General features: G+C 37.4%; 1 protein-coding gene across 27 annotated transcripts in view; it reads right to left on the bottom strand.

The window, feature by feature from the left end:
- RBMS3 (RNA binding motif single stranded interacting protein 3) overlaps positions 1 to 16520 on the bottom strand; it is a 1291910-nt gene that overhangs the window by 253635 nt on the left and 1021755 nt on the right. For all 27 annotated transcript variants that reach the window (XM_072793055.1, XM_072793061.1, XM_072793062.1 and 24 more), the window contains one exon: positions 11733 to 11890. In XM_072793055.1, the coding sequence (XP_072649156.1) occupies positions 11733 to 11890 (158 nt within the window). The remainder of the gene's footprint in view (positions 1 to 11732; positions 11891 to 16520) is intronic.

Genomic DNA, 16520 nt, shown 5'->3' with positions numbered 1-16520 from the left:
TTTGTTTTCCACCTGCCAGATGCTCGACATTCTTAGGATACAAGTGTCATAAATGCCAAATAATGCAGCAGAGCTGCCTCTCTGCCATCTTTTTCTACCCAAACCCAGACATTTGGGAAGTGTCTTATTCAGCAGTACAACACATTCCTCTTAGGAAACAAAATTGTGGACAATATTTGACTAACTAAACCCTACTTCAGAGTTTTAGAATTACAAAATTTTAGGACTAGAAATAGCTTCAGATATCTTCTAAATTATACAGATGAAGAAACTAACACTAGTTGCCTTCCCTAGAGACTAGTCAATGGATGAACCTGGAAGAGAGCCTTTGTCTCTTGACTCTCAGTTCAGATGGCTTACCTGGAAGGGATGGAGTTCCATTGCTAGCCTCCATCATCCCTCCTGATTCCCTGTACCCATCTACTTTAATGTGTTCTGATGCTGATAGATTGTGCTACTTCCATTTTGTTCAGTCTCTGTTACCTGGAGCAGTTGTTTGCAAAAATGGAGATATACCTTCATCTGATGTGACTGAAAGGGCACTTAACCTCTACGGTATTCTTTCCTAAAACCTATACATCATATGGATCCTATCATGAGAAAAACATCAGACAAACCCAGAACTGGAGACATTCCCTGGGATACTTGGCTAGTGCTACTCAGGAAAAACAAGGAAAGTCTGAGAAATTGTCATAAACCATAACAGATTGATGAAACATAACAACTAAGTACAAAAATGGTACTCTGCATTGGATTTTGGAACAGAGAAAGCATATAAGTGGAAAAGCTGGTGAAATCCAAACAAAGTCTGGAGTTTAGCTAATAGTAATGTATCAATGTCAGTTTCTTAATTTTGATATATACACCAAGGTAATGTAAGATGTTAATAATGGGGGAAAATGGGTGTGGTGTATATGGGAACTCTTTATTACCTTTGTAACTTTTCTTCTAAATTAAACTTATTCCAAAGTAAAATGTTTATTTTAAAATGACTGTACATTACAATTATTAGGAAACTATTTTTAAAAATACCAATGTCTGGGCCACAGCCCAGGAGATTCTAATTTAACTGCTTTGGCATAAAGTCTAGGCACATACTTTTCAAAGCTACTCAGGTGATTCCAGTGGGCAGCCAGGGTTGAAAACCACTGTTCTGGAGCTGTTTGCCCAAACTAGAAATCATGGGCTGAATTCAACCTTTAGGTAGAAAGTTTTGTTTGTACTACAAAAAGGTTTTGGGGAATCTGAAATGATTGTCAACATTTAAAGAGTGGGAGACTTCACATGAAGTAGATTGGATTCCTGATTCCTCTTGAAAGATGATATGCTCTGATCCATGTTTTCTGCACAGCAACCGTGGTATAATAAAAATGGATTTAATCTTTGTCCCTGGTTTCTAACACAGAACTCCTAAAGCCGTGTTATATCCTGAGTGAAAGGAATGTCCTCTGTTATTTATAATAAGGCCCTTTTGGCCATACCTGAGTTTATGAGTTCAGAGAGCTTCCGGGTTGGTGAACATATGGATTTGCTGGGAGGGTGGTGCTCCCAGGGAGAATAGGGAAGCTCTGAGCTACTCATACCCCATATCTTGCCCTTTATATCTCTTTGAGTTGTGTTCTTTGTGATATACAAGTAAACATAAGTAAATTGTTTTCATGAGTTCTGTTGGTTGTTCTAGTGAATCAGCAAACCTGAGGGGGTCAAGGGAACCCCTGAATTTGTAGTTGGCTTGGTAGCAATGTGGGGAGCTCCTATCATTTGGGGCTGCTGTCTGAAGTGGGAACAGTCTTCTGGGACTGAGCCTTTAAACCTATGGGGTCTGTGGATAATTCCACATAGTGTTAGAATGGAATCAAACTGCTGGACACCCAGTTGGTGTCAGTTAACTAAAGAACTGATGTTGAAAAACAACATATATTTATTGTTAAAAAAAAAACACACATTTGGTTTTAGGAGGGATGTCATCATAGCAACCATGACTTGAATTTCAACAGTTGAACAGTTGCTTTCTTTAAACAGAACCAGTTTGCCATCATTCCTACCATCCTGTATCAACTGCCGATGCTAAGGTAAAGTAGCAGATGCTTAGCTATTATTAACTTTGCACAATTTTTCTTTCCTTTTTTTAATTGTAAGGTCAAGGGGAAAGAAAAATTGTCAGTTTGCCCATGCATTTTCTGATGTTTTCTGTTACCCGTCTATGATTTCTCTGTTCTATGCCTCAAAGAAGTGATCCATCTGTGAACTGTGTCCTCTTAGCTTTTTTATCTGATGGCTCTTCATTGGCTTCAGTCACTTGAGACCTGGTAGGAGTAGAGGAGTCTGGCTGGTTCCTCATTCTCTCCGGGCTTCGGCACTGCCTCTCTGGCTAGGATTGCATCCCTCCCTGTCTCCAGCTATTCCAGCCAGCCCCTGCCTCCAAGGCTATGGGGCTCACTGGCTCTGGGAACGCTCTTCCATTCGCCTTCAGCTGTTTCGGCGTGGTAAAAGCTTCCTTCTGCTGATCATCTCTGTGTATCTCAACATCCTTTGTCAGTTCCCTTCACTCTATCCACACTTTTGTAAATCCTGCTTCACTCTAGTCTCTTCAGTTGAATCATTTAGGGTGAAATTCTGTCTGTAGCCAGCATGCTGATGCCTATGCCATAAAACTATCAACACTCAAGGAAAAAAATTATCCTGGAGGCTGTGTGTTTTAGGAAAAATGCAAGGGGAAGAAAAAAAAAAAAGGTTTCTTTTACACCAGTCTGGGAATTACTTGTCACTTAGATTATCTGTCTACTTCCGGTTGACATCATAACCTGAATCTGTCTTTTAACCATAGATTGTTTCAAAAGAGTTTTGGTGAAGAAATGGAAGCAAATTAAATTAAAAACATTAAAACTGAGATAAAAGGAATCAATAAGTATAGTATGTTCAGATGGAGAAAACTCCTACCACTAAATGCCACTGGAATTCATTATCACTTTTTTTTTTAAAGATTTTATTTATTTATTTGACAGAGAGAGAAAGAGCACAAGCAGGAAAAGGGGCAGGCAAAGGGAGAGGGAGAAGCAGGCTCCCTTCCCCTCTGAGCAGGGAACCAGAGCAGTGCTCTCAGGACCCAGAGATCATGACCCAAGTTGAAGGCAGATGCTTAACCAACTGAGTCACTCAGGTGCCTTCACCCCCACTATCACTTTTAATTAATCTCTTTGAGCTGCAGGCACATTTGATTCCTAGATATTATTATCTGTTACATCTCTTTTCTTTCCTCTATTAAATAGCAATTTTCCCTTTTTTCTGTTTCCTAGATATGTCAAACTCAGCCCCATCTTAGATCTCTGCCTGCCTTTGCCAGGATTCCCTATCCAACCCCACCGAGAGACTCTCATCCTGGTTCCTTCTCACCATCTGGATCTCAGCCTAAATGCTATCTCTTAAGAGAACTTTCCTGTCCTTGACTTCCAGACTCTCATTCTGCCATGCTCACCTTTGTATCTCTATGTTTTATTTTGGCTTAAATTATTTTATATGGATTATTTAATATTATTTTATATTTTCCTATTTGTTTGGTTTCATTTTTGTTGTTTCCCCAGTCTTGTAGAATGTCAAATATTTTTCTTTTGTGTACCCTTCTGAATTACTGTATTTAGAACAGTTACTGACATCTTATAGTGCTCAAGACATACTTATTGGGTGAAATGAATAAATGAATGAATGAATGAATGAAAAAATGTAAATGTAAAATGAAGTACATTTTACATATCAGAAAGGGAGGCTCAGAGAGTTTATGTATCTTGTTCAAGAACACAGATAGGAGGTGCAGAAATAAGATGCAGAAATAAGACATAAGCTATTTTCCAGAAAGCCATTTTCATAACCAAGCAGAGTGAGTGTATGGATGATCCAACTCACAGACACCAGAGAATACAGGAAAGATGCTAAATAAAGAGACTCACACTTGTGAGTCCAAATGACATTTCTCAGTCTTTCTTCTTTATTGGTGGGAAACAGACAACCTATCTCATATCCCCACAGCCTTCACATGGCTCAAGAGTCCCCATCACAGTTTGTGCTCACAACCCACACAGGGCAAAGAAACCTTAGAGGCCCTCAGCACACTTAATGGCTTACTGTTTCCAAACTCGAGGTAACAAAGTTCTCCAATTTCAGTTTCACATGAGTAAATAATATTCAGAACCCTCCTCTCATCCTACAGAGGATGATATTTGGGATCCAGTCATTTCAATTTTATAATGATAAAACAATAATGTATATATTTCCCTCCTTTGCAAAGTTTTTATAAAGCCAAGTATAGTGCAAAAATTGATTCCAGGACATTTCAAAATTATAGATTATTTGATGCTATTTAATCCATTTGTTTGATTGGTTGACTGGTAGGTTGGATGGTTAGTTGGTTGGGGTCTTGAAATCCAGGGCTCCAAATATATGGAAAAGAAAGAAGAATGTTCTTCCATATATCTTGCTGTGATCATGACTTACAGATACTTATGGACAGTGAATGAAAGAAAAAGACACAATATGCAGAAACAGATCAAGATAAATGAAAAAACACAAAACAAGAACAAAGATCCAGAACCTGAAGGATGGAGAGTTTACTCTCCAGTAGATCACATTTGCTGGCAAATTGCATGAGGAATTAAGATTACCAAATAGAGTAACAGACCTTAATCTCTTCAGTCTTAGCAAACACTGTAACCTCTTTCTGTGCAAACGCAGCTATGGGTTGGAGATGACTGATCACTAAATTTACATCTTGGAGATTTTCTTTGTTCACATTTGATTTCCTACTTCCAGGTAGGTTTGAGGAAGAAATGGCAAAAGAATAGCCAAAACAGCAAGGGGGAGAATTTATAACACAAAGAGAGATTCAATCAGATCAACAGATACGATTGAAACATATTCCAAACAATGAAAATTAGATAAGCTTGATGGTCATTTTAAAGGTCTTATATCTATGCTACCTGCATAGGAAGCACTGGTATTTGTCTTATAATTTTAAAAATTCTTTTATTTTCATTATGCTGATTCTGAGTCAAAGTTTCACTATATTCCAGGAGGGGAGAAGATAGGGAGCAAGAAATATCAGGGAGTAGATAGCAAATCAATAAAATTTTAAAGATATTCAAAGCTCATAAAAGAAAATAAAGTATTTTTAACCTACTATTTATACTGATTTTTAATAATCAGGCTGATATTTGCCTATAACATCAATTATTATTATTATTATTATTATTATTATTATTATTATTTTACTTAGCAAAAAGAAAACACTGAAACTATTTAATTGGAAAACTTGTTCATTCAGTAGGGAGAGGTAGAACATATGTTAAAAGTCATTCAAACAAAATTCCATGAGAATCAAATGAAGAGCACCGAAGAGAGGTGAAAAAGATTACAAAATACAAAGGTCTCTGTGCTCAGCGGTCTCTCACGCTCTTTAGCTCACCAGGGGACAGTAAATGTATTTCTTAAAGAGGGTCTATGTTCCCAGATGTTGAAGCTGGATTAATTGTGAATGTTTACCTCCCTCCCACCCCCCTCCCACCCCCGCCATCACTTCAGCACTCTGGGTCATTCTTTCCCGGCCTCACATAACAGTCTTTCAATGTGATTTTTGTTAGACAAACGGTTTCATGTTTCTGGGAATGGGAAATGAATAACATGAACACGCAGTCATGTCCGTCCAGCCTCAGGCTGATTTATGCTCTGATCCTCACCCTGGAAGGCAAGGTAGTCTGTTGGCACCCGTTAGCTCTGCAGTAGTGAGTCTGACTTGTCTGATGGTCAGCATTCCCACCGTAAACTTCTGTTTTTGGAGGTTCATGACTTGGCTATAAAATGCTGCCTAGAGGGCGGTGGATCTTACAAATTGTTTTAAGTTACAAGAGAGTAAAAAAAATAGATAAATAAATAAAATAAAATAAAATAAAATAAAATAAAATAAAATAAAATAAAATATCTGTAATTTCAGATATATTTGGTGCTTCTCGGACTTTGAAAAGCCTGTAATTGTGCTGTCTGTGCACCCTACTGGCATTTAAATTTATGCTTTGAGGTTCAGTGTTTTAAATATAAAATGAAGATATTACCTTTACTTTGAAGAGATGGTTATCAAAGGAGATTAATGTATAGCTTGAGAGTAAAATAATAATGGGGGGATTTCTTTCTAATTAAAGAATTTTAGCATCTCTTGCCCATGAATCAAGGACCCCATCTGGTGATTAGAAGTGACCAATGGTAATATTTAAAATGAAGCCTGCTGGGGCACCTGGGTGGCTCAGTCAGTTAAGCAACTGACTCTTGGTTTCCGCTCAGGTCATGATCTCAGGATCTTGAGATCAAGCCCCATGCTCAGTGTGGAGTCTGCTTGAGATTCTCTCCTTCTTCCTCTGCCCCTACTCCCACTGATGTGCATGCAAGCACTCTCTCTCTCTCTCTAAATATAAATAAATAAATAAATAAATAAATAAATAAACAAACAAGTAAGTAAGTAAGTAAAATATTTAAAATGAAGCCTGATTAAAAAAAAATTATTCAGGTTACATGAATTGAGAGAGTCAAAAATTCAAGAGATAGCTATGATTTACCAGGCACAATTGCAGGCCGACTGTTCTTCCAATCAAATAACATTTTCTTTTAATAATGCCTGTGATGCTGTGAACTTTTAGAGGAAGAAATAATTTGTAAATCAATAATAGCTGAGCTGATGCTACTGCAGTTTCCTCTAAAATCCCAGGACACCCATCTCAGAATTGGCTTATCATTATCATCAAATGCTACCACCCTGCACAGTTAGAGTCAAAAACAAACAAAAGCAAAACCTTAACACTTGAAGTGATTTCATTTGTTCATCATCAAAAATTTACTGAAGATTAATAATGTGCCAGATAATTTTCTAGGTGCTGGGACAGACATGAGTAAGAACAAGATCTGGTCCCTATATCTGGAGAACAGGAAGGGAGATGGATTCATGACTAGTATATTTGACAAAGTGATACAGTGTGATAGAGATGTCAACAGGAATTAACTCCATCAAAATTTTTTTTCTAGGAATGAAGCCCAGCAATTTGAGATTTTACAGGCCTTCCAGATGATTTGAGAACCAGTCTGATGCCTAAAGGCAATGCTTTTTAAGGTTTAGAGAGCAGGAGAGTCACCTAAGTGCTTGTTAAAGCACAGATTGCTGCACCCCATCCACTGCCCATCATTGCTGATTCAGTAAGTCTGGGATACAGCTCCAAAATTGCATTTCTAACAATTTCCCAAGCAATGCTGAGGTTTCTGTCCTGGAAACTACACTTTGAGAACCATTGTCCCAAGGCATTTATTGTACATAATCCATTAACTTCTCTCACCAGCTATGCAATATCTTGGAAAGAAGTAAGAAAACTGTCACTCAAGTCATCTCTGTTTTGTGGTTCAGAGGGAGACCTCTGAATGAGAGTGGCTGAACAACAAGAAAAGGATGATATTTTAAAAAGAAGGAAAACTGTGTAAAAGTTAATTTGTGAATGATTGAGTTTTGTTAAAGCAACAGCCAGGGTGGTTTGAGAAAATGCAGAGCAAATGCCCAAGTGTGAGGAAAGAGAAATCTGAGCAGACCCACTGACATATGATATAGTTAACATTATTTTCTCACATCATCAAATTAGGTATCATGTGGGATCCTGCTCCTTGGAATTTCAACTCTAAGACACATGGAGAATGAAATACTGATTCTTCATCAGTTTCTTGGCTTCTTACAAAAGAAGCAGATTCATATTTTCTTTTGATTTCTTATACCTAAGAAACTGATTTGAACCTATTTGAACCAATCCACATGCTACTTTCTGAAATTGGAAAATAACATGACTTAGAGTATGCAGACCTAAGTTTCAGTATTGGAATATGACTGGTAATTCATATTCAAAGCTCAGAGTTTTAAATGGCCATTGTTTGGGGGTTTAGTCATTCAAGAACTTCATAGGAAGGCAATTATGCTAACTACCATCTACCCATCCATCCTTCCAACAGTGAAAAGGAAACATGACTTAAGGATATGTATAATCCAGTGAATGAAGACAAAGATTAAATAATGAATTCTTTATGATTTTGACAAATTTTCTTTGGGGAAAAACAAAACAAAACAAAAAACCCATAAACTTTGACAGGAGCTATGACCAGATCATCTAACTTTGAAAGCTGGAGTTTGTGGTCAGTAAAGGGTTCTCTGAAGAAAACACATTTAAGCTAATACCTAAAGGATAAGAAGGCAGAAACCAGGGTAAGAGTCATGGAAAGTGTAACAGTCAAGAAGGGCTTCTTGCGCCCAGGATAGGAGACAGGAAGGCACAGAAGGCCAGGAAGGTGAGTGATGTCAGGAATGATCATGTCAGGGATGATGGCGGAGAGGCCAGTAAATCCAATCATATGGAGGGATATAAACAGTACCCTGACATGATCAGATTTGTATTTTTTTTTAAGATTTTTTTTAATTTATTTATTCATAGAGACAGAGACAGAGAGAGAGAGGCAGAGACACAGGCAGAGAGAGAAGCAGGCACCATACAGAGAGCCTGACGTGGGACTCGATCCGGAGTCTCCAGGATCACGCCCTGGGCTGCAGGCGGTGCTAAACTGGGGCGCCACAGGGGCTGCCCTCAGATTTGTATTTTAAAGAATCATTTGTAGCTTCTGCATGCAAATTGCACTAAAAGAGGGAAGCTGCATTCAGAGCAGGCATAAAAGAATAATTTAAAATTCCTACTTTTCCTCAGCTCCTAAAGGGGAAACAAAAACTATCAGATTTACTCTTTCATGATATCATATACTATAATGATAGTGTTGCCTGTTTACAATGTGCATTTCTTGGTTCTTCGCTAAGAAGAACTGGCGGGCACTGAGGTGGGCACTTGACGGGATGAGCACTGGGTGTAATTCTGTATGTTGGCAAATTGAACACCAATAAAAAATAAATTTATTATTAAAAAAATAAAAATAAAAAAATAATAAAAATAAAAATCTGTTGCGATGAAAAAAATAAAAAATAAAAAATAAAAAATAAAAAAAAGAATATTCTTCATTTTAAGCAAACTGAAAGTGTATAGAGAAGACAAAAGTGAGAGAAAGGAACAGCCCAATCTCTGTGTTATAAGCTGAATTGTGCCTATATTGTGACATACAAATTCCTATGTTGAAGTCCCAGGCCCCAGTACTTCATAATGTGACTATATATGGAGATAGGGCCTTTTATGGGTGGGCCCTCATCCAATCTGACTGAGGTCCTTTACTTTCCTTTTTAAAGATTATTTACTTATTTGAGAGAGAGAACATTCATGGGAGAGCAAGGGTAGAGGGAGGCATAGGGAGACAGAGAAGCAGACTCCCTGGGCAGCCCAGGTGGCTCAGTGGTTTAGCACTTCCTTTGGCCCAGGGCCTGATCCTGGAGACCCGGGATCAAGTCCCATGTCAAGCTCCCTGCATGGAGCCTGCTTCTCCCTCTACCTGTATCTCTGCCTCTCTGTGTGTGTGTGTGTGTCTCATGAATAAATAAATAAAATCTTAAAAAAAAAGAAGAAGAAGAAGAAGCAGACTCCCTGTTGAGCAGCAAGCCTGACAACGGGGGGCTCTCGATCCCAGGACCCTGGGACCATGACCTGAGCCAAAGGCAGATGCTTAACTGACTGAGCACTCAGGTGCCCTGATATTTTTTAATTTATTTTTAAATTAAGTTTATGTATTTAAATAATCTCTAACACAATATAGGACCTGAAACTATGACCCCGAGGTCAAGAGTCACATGCTCTTCTTACTGAGCCAGCCAGGCACCCATGACCGATTCCCTTTTTAAAAAGAAGATAGTAAGACATAGAGAGGGAAGACCATGTGAAGATACAGGGAAAAAAAGATCATCTATAAGACAGAGGGAAAGGCCTCAGAGGAAACCAAACCTACTAGTACCATGATCTTGGACTTCTAGCTTCCAGACATTTTCAACATTTAACCTACCCAGTCTGTTGTATTCTGTTATGGAAGCCCTAGCAAATTAATGTACTCTGTACCAAAAGCCCTTAACTTAAAAAAAAAAAAAAAAAAAGAAAAGAAAAAAAAAAGAAAAAAGAAAAAGAAAATCATTATAAATCTTAGAAAATGTTTTTCCCTGATAAAGTTGAAATATGTTCATTTCACACCAGAAGTACAAATGAAGGAGAAACTAATTTGTTAGTTTTTTGGGGAATGAGAAGTGGGAGAAGAACCAAAAGAATGTGAATGCTGTCTCAGCCATCATTTCAGTGAATCCCCACACTGGCCAGTCCTGAACAGCTGCTTATCCACTATCCAACAATGATACACTGACAAAATTCAGAGACTCAGGTGATGTGATTAGCTCTGCCTTGACCATGCAAATGAGCAGTTATCAATGATCTGAAAAAGTGAATGCCTCAAACATACATGCAAGGGAGGGAGATTTCCTTCATTCTGCTTATTTCTCCTCAAATCATCATGTATCTTGTATATGTCTACCAGTCTACTAGAAAATGGTGGAGATAAGAATTTTAAGTTATGGTCCATTTGTAGGAAGTCAAGTCAGAGATTGGTTTATATTTATTTAACTTTTTTTTTTTTTTTTTTTTTTTTTAAGATGGAGAGAGAAAGTGAGTGTAGGAGGGGCAGAGGGAGAGAGAGAATCCCTGGCTAGCTTCATGCTCAGGACAGAGCCTGATGTGGGGCTTGATATCAAAACCCTGAGATCATGCCTCAAGCTGAAGTCAAGAGTCAGACACCTAACCAAATGAACCACTGAGGTACCCCTACAATTTGTTATCTTTCAAAGTGGGTTAATGAAAGTTGATTTGGAATGGTTTCCATATAATGATGGGGTTCATTATAGATGGACCTGTCTGCAATGGGCTGACTTCCAAATGACACTAGCATCCATTCACTCATCCATGTTAAGTCAGCTGGAGACACATCAACACACCAAGCCATGGAGACACAGCTTTTACTCTCGTTCTTTGCTGTTGAGCAATTTCTTTTTCTCTGTGGTTTCTTATGCTTTGTTTTTCATGAAAGCACAGCAGGTACAACCATTTTAACTCCAACCCTGGCTGAGATCTTCTTTTGTAAACATCCCCTTAAAGTTAAGATGAAACTACTTTTCTTTCTCTGACAATGAAAAAAGTGCAATTTGCTTTTTTCTGTTCTGTGTAAAACATCAAAACTACACAGCCAGGGCCTCTTAAATGCAAATGCCCTCCTAACTCCCCCTTATATTTCTGGGTTCCTTGGGACTTCCCAGCAATTCCTTCCTTCTCTTGACTGAGAAATTCTATTGTCTTCTTCTTTGGAAATCAATGCAAAAGCATTTGGATGCTTTGTTCACCACATGGGCTGTTTAGCTTTGGGGTACTGGGCATTTATTACCACTAGCAGAGATTGGCAGCATCTGATTTTGCTAATATACAGGCATAGAGAGAAATGGGAACTGGGTATGCATATCATTATGACCTGAGACACATATAACCATTCTATGTATATATTTTAAGCAAGCATAACATATTTATAATTACATTGGAATTATTTGGATTGAAACAAAGATACGGAGTTGGTTTGGAAAGCTACTTTTTGTCAGGGAGAGAGTAAAATATTCTATTGCTTTGGGCCCTAGTGCTAGAAAGGAATGGAATTAAATGGGAATAAGGAGGAAAGGCAAAAAATACATGTACACGTAGCAAATGTTTTACCTGGCAAAGCCAACGCCTCTGCTGACTCCATTAGCATCTCTTAGTATTCTTGTGGAAATGACATGTCCAAAGGGTTTCAGCATATTCTCAAGTTCCTGCTCATCCATAGAAATGGGGAGATTTGAGATGTATAGGTTTGTTGGGTCTTGCTCTTGTTGCTAAGGGAAGGAAAGAAACAAATGCATTAAGTTCTGAATATTGAAAAATGTACTGCACAAAAGATAAACTTTTGCTTGAATGCAACATAGATTCCCATCTCCCACACACTCTTGAGCATTTCTTTTACTAATGGCTCTACTTCTTTTCAATGAATTCCCTTCTTGCTGGAGTGTTTCTCACAGAAACAATGTCATAAATGAAAACCAAGCTTTCTGTCCAGCCTCCTTAAGAATGAAAAATAAACATTTATTGCAACTGAACTAAGGAAACATGTATGTTCTTTTCTATTCCCACTAACTACTGCTTCTATGCTCACTGCTCCAACTACCATCACCACTAGTTACTAATGTTGCATTTAGTGAGTGCTCAGAACAGGGCTAAGCATTGTTCTACACAGTTAATATGCATTATTTTATTCATTTTCCCAATAAATATAGTTGTTACCATTGTTCAGAAGACAAAATTGATCCCTAATTTGTCCAAGTTACAGAGCTCCTAAGTATCAAATCCAGGGCTGAAATCTGGGGCTATTACCGAAGTCTGTGGGCTATCACCTAAGTCCACAGGCTTCACTGTCCTGCTTTACTGCCTTCCACTAGACCAAAGGCTGAGGCAGGAGGAGAACCACATCCGCCCCAGTGTCACTGTGGAATTTCCTAAAAATGCAAATTCTCAGGCCTTACCCCAGAACTACCGAATCAGACACTTGAGGGTGGACAAGCAATTGGTATTTTGACAACCAGGTGGTTCTGATGACTGCTCGAGATTGGGAATTGTTATTTTACAGCATACATAAACATGTGTGAATGAGATTATGAAGTCTATCATTTTCTAATCCAACAGCAATAGTGCTAAATAGGTTTCCTTAATAGAATGAGACCCTCTGGGGCACCTGGGTGGTTCAGTGGTTGATTGTCTGCCTCCAGCTCAGGTTGTGATGCCAGGGTTCCTGGGATCAAGTCCCATATTGGGCTCCTCATAGGGAGCCTGCTTCTTCCTCTGCCTGTGTCTCTGCCTCTCTCTCTCTGTGTCTCTCATGAATAAATAAATACAATTGTTAAAAAAAAAAAAATAGAAAGGGAACCCAAACAATTGTTAGCATTATCTCTGCATCCATGGATGTTCTCTCTTTCACACAATGAATTAGTACTGGGACTTAGTTGTATATAGGTACAAGATAAAACAGTCATAAACCTGGCATATTAGCCACTAAGATTAGAATATATCATATATTTAACTGCACCTTTTTATTTTAACCAAAACAACAACCTTAACTCAAGGATAAGTGAGATTAAATTGGAAAAAGAAATTCTGGAATCTATAGAAATTGACATTATGCAACAGTAAAACATCTTTTGTGAAGAGATATATTCTGTACAAAAAGTAAGGTTTTAGTTGCAATGAAAAAAATATAATAAGCAAGATTCCAAATATTAATTCAAAAAACAATTTGGTGTGAAACTATTGTTTTTTTAATCAGTTCTAAATACATAGGACACTATATTTTATTAAGCTTTTATATTAATAATTAATTGGTCAATTTTAAAAAACATTTTATTAAATCCACAGGGAGCCTGATATAGGACTTGGCCCAGGACCCCAGGATCACACCCTGAGCCAAAGGCAGACACTCAACCACTGAGCCATCCAGGTGTCCCTAGGTTAATTTTTTTTTTTAACGTAGTTTAGTTTTCAAGCTTTTTTATCACCATGGAAAAGTAAAAATAAACATAATCAGAAAAAGACAACACAGCTTTAGTATTTAGGAATAGTGTAAATGTAGAAACTGTACAACTGTAGCCAGTCTCCCCCTCATTCTCTAACACACACACACGCACACACACTACTAAAAAATGGCATGATCCTAGGGTGAAAACAGAGATAATATTATCTATTATGCTTTCCTAAATGCTTATGATTATTTATTTATTTATTTATTTTGCTGGGGTGAAGGGAAGGAAAAAAAAAGAAAAAGTGATGTTTTGATACATAATTAGGAATCTTATATACAAACAAGTTTTTTTTTTTTTTTAATTTTCTATTTTAGGGAGAGACAGAGAGAGCATGAGTGGAGGGGCCATGGGAGACAGAGAGAAAATCAGAGCAGCCATGGGGCTCGATCTCACAACCCTGAGATCAGGAACTAAGCCGAAACCAAGAGTCAGATGCCTAACCCACTGCACCACCCAGGTGCCCCTATATACCTTTTATACTATTTTACTACCCATCATTTAATTTTAATCTTTACATCATCACTCCAAAGGTAGCTCGGCAAATATCATTCATTGATATACTATATCAATATATTCATTGGATAATAAGGAAATGGAGCCAAGCAGATGCATCACCTTGCCTGAGGACAATCTGATAATTAGTGACAGGATTGGAATTAAATTTAGCGACCAAGTTTCACTATCTTCTAGCTCAGTGTGTTTCTCACTAGCCCTATATTTCCCAAGCTTCAATCACCTGCATGTCACCCGAGAAATGATTGTCAGCCATGTACAACTATTTTATTTACTGAAAAGCTTTCTTTAAGTCAATGTACCTTTGGCCTTAAATAGGTTCATTTAAAAAGTAACTTTATGTTGCTATCAAACTAAAAAGCTGGTTTAATTGGCATAAATAGGTTAATGCAAGAACAAGAAACAAATTAGTGTTCTTAAATTATAGCTAGGTACTGTTTGTTTGTAAAAGGCATTAACTCTTATGGTTGACTTTTTTCTCAGTTACAAACGAGATTTGTAATTAAGAGAGGTGTGAGAAGCTCACTAGCACCAGATGGGAGTCCTTTTTTTTCCCCTGGGAAGAATTAGAATTGAGACGGAATTAATGAAAAGAATAATTTTCTTATGATGCAATTTCTGGATCTTGCACACCTATATCTACTTAAGTTCCATGAGGATACATGTCCCTCAGATTGGGAGTTCCTGTATCAATCCCGAACTTCTCAGAAAGGAGCTGCACCAGGTTGAAGTCCCCTGAATGGGTTGGAAATTGCCCAGCACCCCTTTGTCCTTGATCAGGCTAACTAACCACACTTAGCCAACCCATTATCCCATTGTGCTATACAGATCTTTTCATTTTCTCTAGATAACAATGAATTAATGTATCCTGATTCAAATCCATTTCTAAATTTTCCAAGTGTAGAACACATCGCAGCTTTCCAATATGATGTGTGATAAGCACGCAGAGCTTAGTCCGCAAGGAAGTGGTCAGTAAGCTATTTTCTGAATCCAAATTCAAACAGCAAGGCCAACTCCTTAATCCGTAGTCACAGACACATGATCGCACTGGATAGTGTCATGCCTTAATATGCATTCACAGAAAAAGTATAGCATTGGGCAGTGTCATTCATTAAGTAATTCTGTCCTCTGAAATGTGGTATTAGTCTTGAATGTATTTGTTGACTTGACATAGAATGAATTTTAAAATAATGCATACATTTATATTTTATACAATTATACAGTTATATTTTTACTTTTAATGTTGTCTATGTATCAAGTTTATGTAAATTTTTTTTTTTTTTAAGCTTTCACAATTTTTATTAAATCCTAATCTAATATAACAGTATCTGATTTTTTATAGACATCATCCCATGGTGAACAAGTTTAATAAGTGAAAGCAAATCAGACATCTAAGTCATTATTCTCTGCAGACTAAGCAATAAGGTAACTACACAGAACACTACAGGTAACGACATACACTTACTTGCTCAGTTTTCATACAAGCAAGTTTATGTAAATTGATGGCCACTTTCAAAAGAGTCTTTGGCATTATGAACCAGAGAGCACTCTCCTTTTAACTTTTCAGAAAAAAATTCTCATGTGAGAATTGCAATCAAAAAGAACTTTAAGAAAACTTTTTAAACTTAAATTTTCATGATGATTTAGTTCAAAGATGGACTTTAGGGGATATCCTCTTCAATCTGATCATTTAATACATGAAAAAAAAAAATAAAAAAGAAGCTAAAGGAGTAGTTATGGCTTGCTCGAGTCCACCGAGCTAGCAACAGGCCAGAAGTAGAATCCATGTCCTTTTTCCATGGTCTGCTGTTCTTACCAATTCACGATACTGCCTTTTCTTTTAAGAAACAGTGAATAGCAGACAGCAGGTTGTAGCTCAAAGAAATATTAGCATAGATGATAATCAATGTCTCTGAATTCTTTGTTTTATTCAGTTTTGCTTATTTATCAATAGCTCTAGCTATGGAGCTAAGGCTATGGAAAAAGAAAAAAATTCCTAGCCTTGGTCAGCATTTTACACACTCATTGAATGAATACTCTGCAATGTATACTCCTTTGTAAAAGTATATGACAATGATTCACACATGCATTACATTGAATTGGCCAGGTCACCATAAGTAACTCCCCAATTTTGGTCTGTTGCTGCATCTTTTCATACAGGGATTCCTTGATCTATTAATTTTGTCACAAGATTGTGAAACAGTAAGGTATCCTCTACATTATTAATGAAAGCAGAGATCTGTCCTTCCAATTAAGAATATGTAAATAATTTTTTTTTTCTGAAATGACTGCCATTTTCTTAGGTTTTTTCATAAAGGCAAATTGCCAAAATAGGATTTATTGGCACACATTTGCTTTTTAACAGTTTAAGACAAGTTCAGAA

This window comes from Canis lupus, chromosome 22 (assembly GCF_048164855.1).
Source record: "Canis lupus baileyi chromosome 22, mCanLup2.hap1, whole genome shotgun sequence".
Lineage (NCBI taxonomy): Eukaryota > Metazoa > Chordata > Mammalia > Carnivora > Canidae > Canis > Canis lupus.
This window is presented reverse-complemented; position numbering and strand designations above follow the sequence as displayed.